Source organism: Eimeria mitis, genomic scaffold (genome assembly GCF_000499745.2).
Source record: "Eimeria mitis Houghton genomic scaffold, Emh_scaff9111, whole genome shotgun sequence".
NCBI lineage: Eukaryota > Apicomplexa > Conoidasida > Eucoccidiorida > Eimeriidae > Eimeria > Eimeria mitis.
In genome coordinates, this window is record NW_013576963.1 from 226 (window position 1) to 1,340 (window position 1,115).

Sequence of the window (1,115 nt, forward strand, 5' to 3'; positions counted from 1 at the left end):
CTAGCTGGCTCGCTAGCTGGCTGGGTAGCTGTAGCTAGCTAGCTAGGCAGCTAGCTAGCTAGCTAGCTAGCTAGCTAGCTAGTGACTGGATACAGAGGAGGATGAGCGGCTGACGACATGAACTCTGCTGCTGGGGTAATCATATGGGTGAAGCATCCCCCGCTGCTGCTGCAGCTGCTGCTGCTGCTGCTGCTGCCTTTGCTGCTGCTGCTGCTGCTGCTGTTTGTATTTTCTGCTTCGAGTTGAAGGAGGAATTGTTTTTTGTTTGTGATGTCTGCTAGGCAGCAAAAGGCGTTGCTGCTGCTGCTGCTGCTGCTGCTGCTGCTGCTGCAGCAGCAGGTATTCATCTTGTTCTTGCTGCAGCAAGTAGTCTTCCTCGTGCTGCTGCTGCTGCTGCTGCTGCTGCTGCTGCTGCAGCAGCAGATATTCCTGCTGCTGCAGCTCGCTAGAATACACAGATTGAGAGGAAGCAGCAGAAGGGGGGCCATCGTCTGTTGGGGTTAGGCATGCTTCTTGTGTTGGAAATCTCCCTGCTGCTGCTGCTGCTGCTGCTGCTGCTGCTGCTGCTGCTGCTGCTTCTGGTGCTGCTGCTGCTGCTGCTGCATGCAGAGGAGAACCCTCGCTATAGTAGGCTGTGTTGGGCCTGCTGCTGCCGAAGGCTCCTAGCTGCAGCTTTTGCTGCTGATCGAGCAGCAGTTGCTGCTGCTGCTGCTGCTGCTCCATCTGCTGCAGCAGCAGCATTTGCTGCTGCTGCAGCTGCTGCTCCTCCTTCATTAGCCTCGATAGCTTTGCGTTTGTCTCTGCTTCTGAGCGTACCTTTCGTGAGGTTGCTGCTGCTGCTGCTGCTGCAGCAGCAGCAGCAGAGCTGCATGACTTGCTTCTGCAGCAGCAGCAGCACCGCCCTCTCCTCCCTTGCCGCTGCTGCTGCTGCTGCTGCTGCTGCTGCTGCATGCTGGGGCTTTCAACGAGAGATCTAGAGGGGCTGTGCTGCTCGCTGCTGCTGCTGCTGCAGCAGCAGCAGCCGTGGCAGTCGTTGCTGCATCCTTTGCTGCTGCTGCGGACACGGTGAACCTCCTGCTGCTGCTGCTGCTGCTGCTGCTGCTGCTGCTGCTGCT

The 1,115-nt window shown here is 58.0% G+C and overlaps 1 protein-coding gene across 1 annotated transcript; it reads right to left on the reverse strand.

The window, feature by feature from the left end:
• Positions 1-78: 78 nt before the first annotated feature.
• EMH_0096560 (uncharacterized protein) lies at positions 79-774 on the reverse strand (the record flags this gene model as incomplete). Its single annotated transcript, XM_013502520.1, has 1 exon — positions 79-774. The coding sequence occupies one exon, from the start codon at positions 772-774 to the stop codon at positions 79-81; it is 696 nt and encodes a 231-aa protein (XP_013357974.1).
• Between the last annotated feature and the right edge of the window lie 341 nt (positions 775-1,115).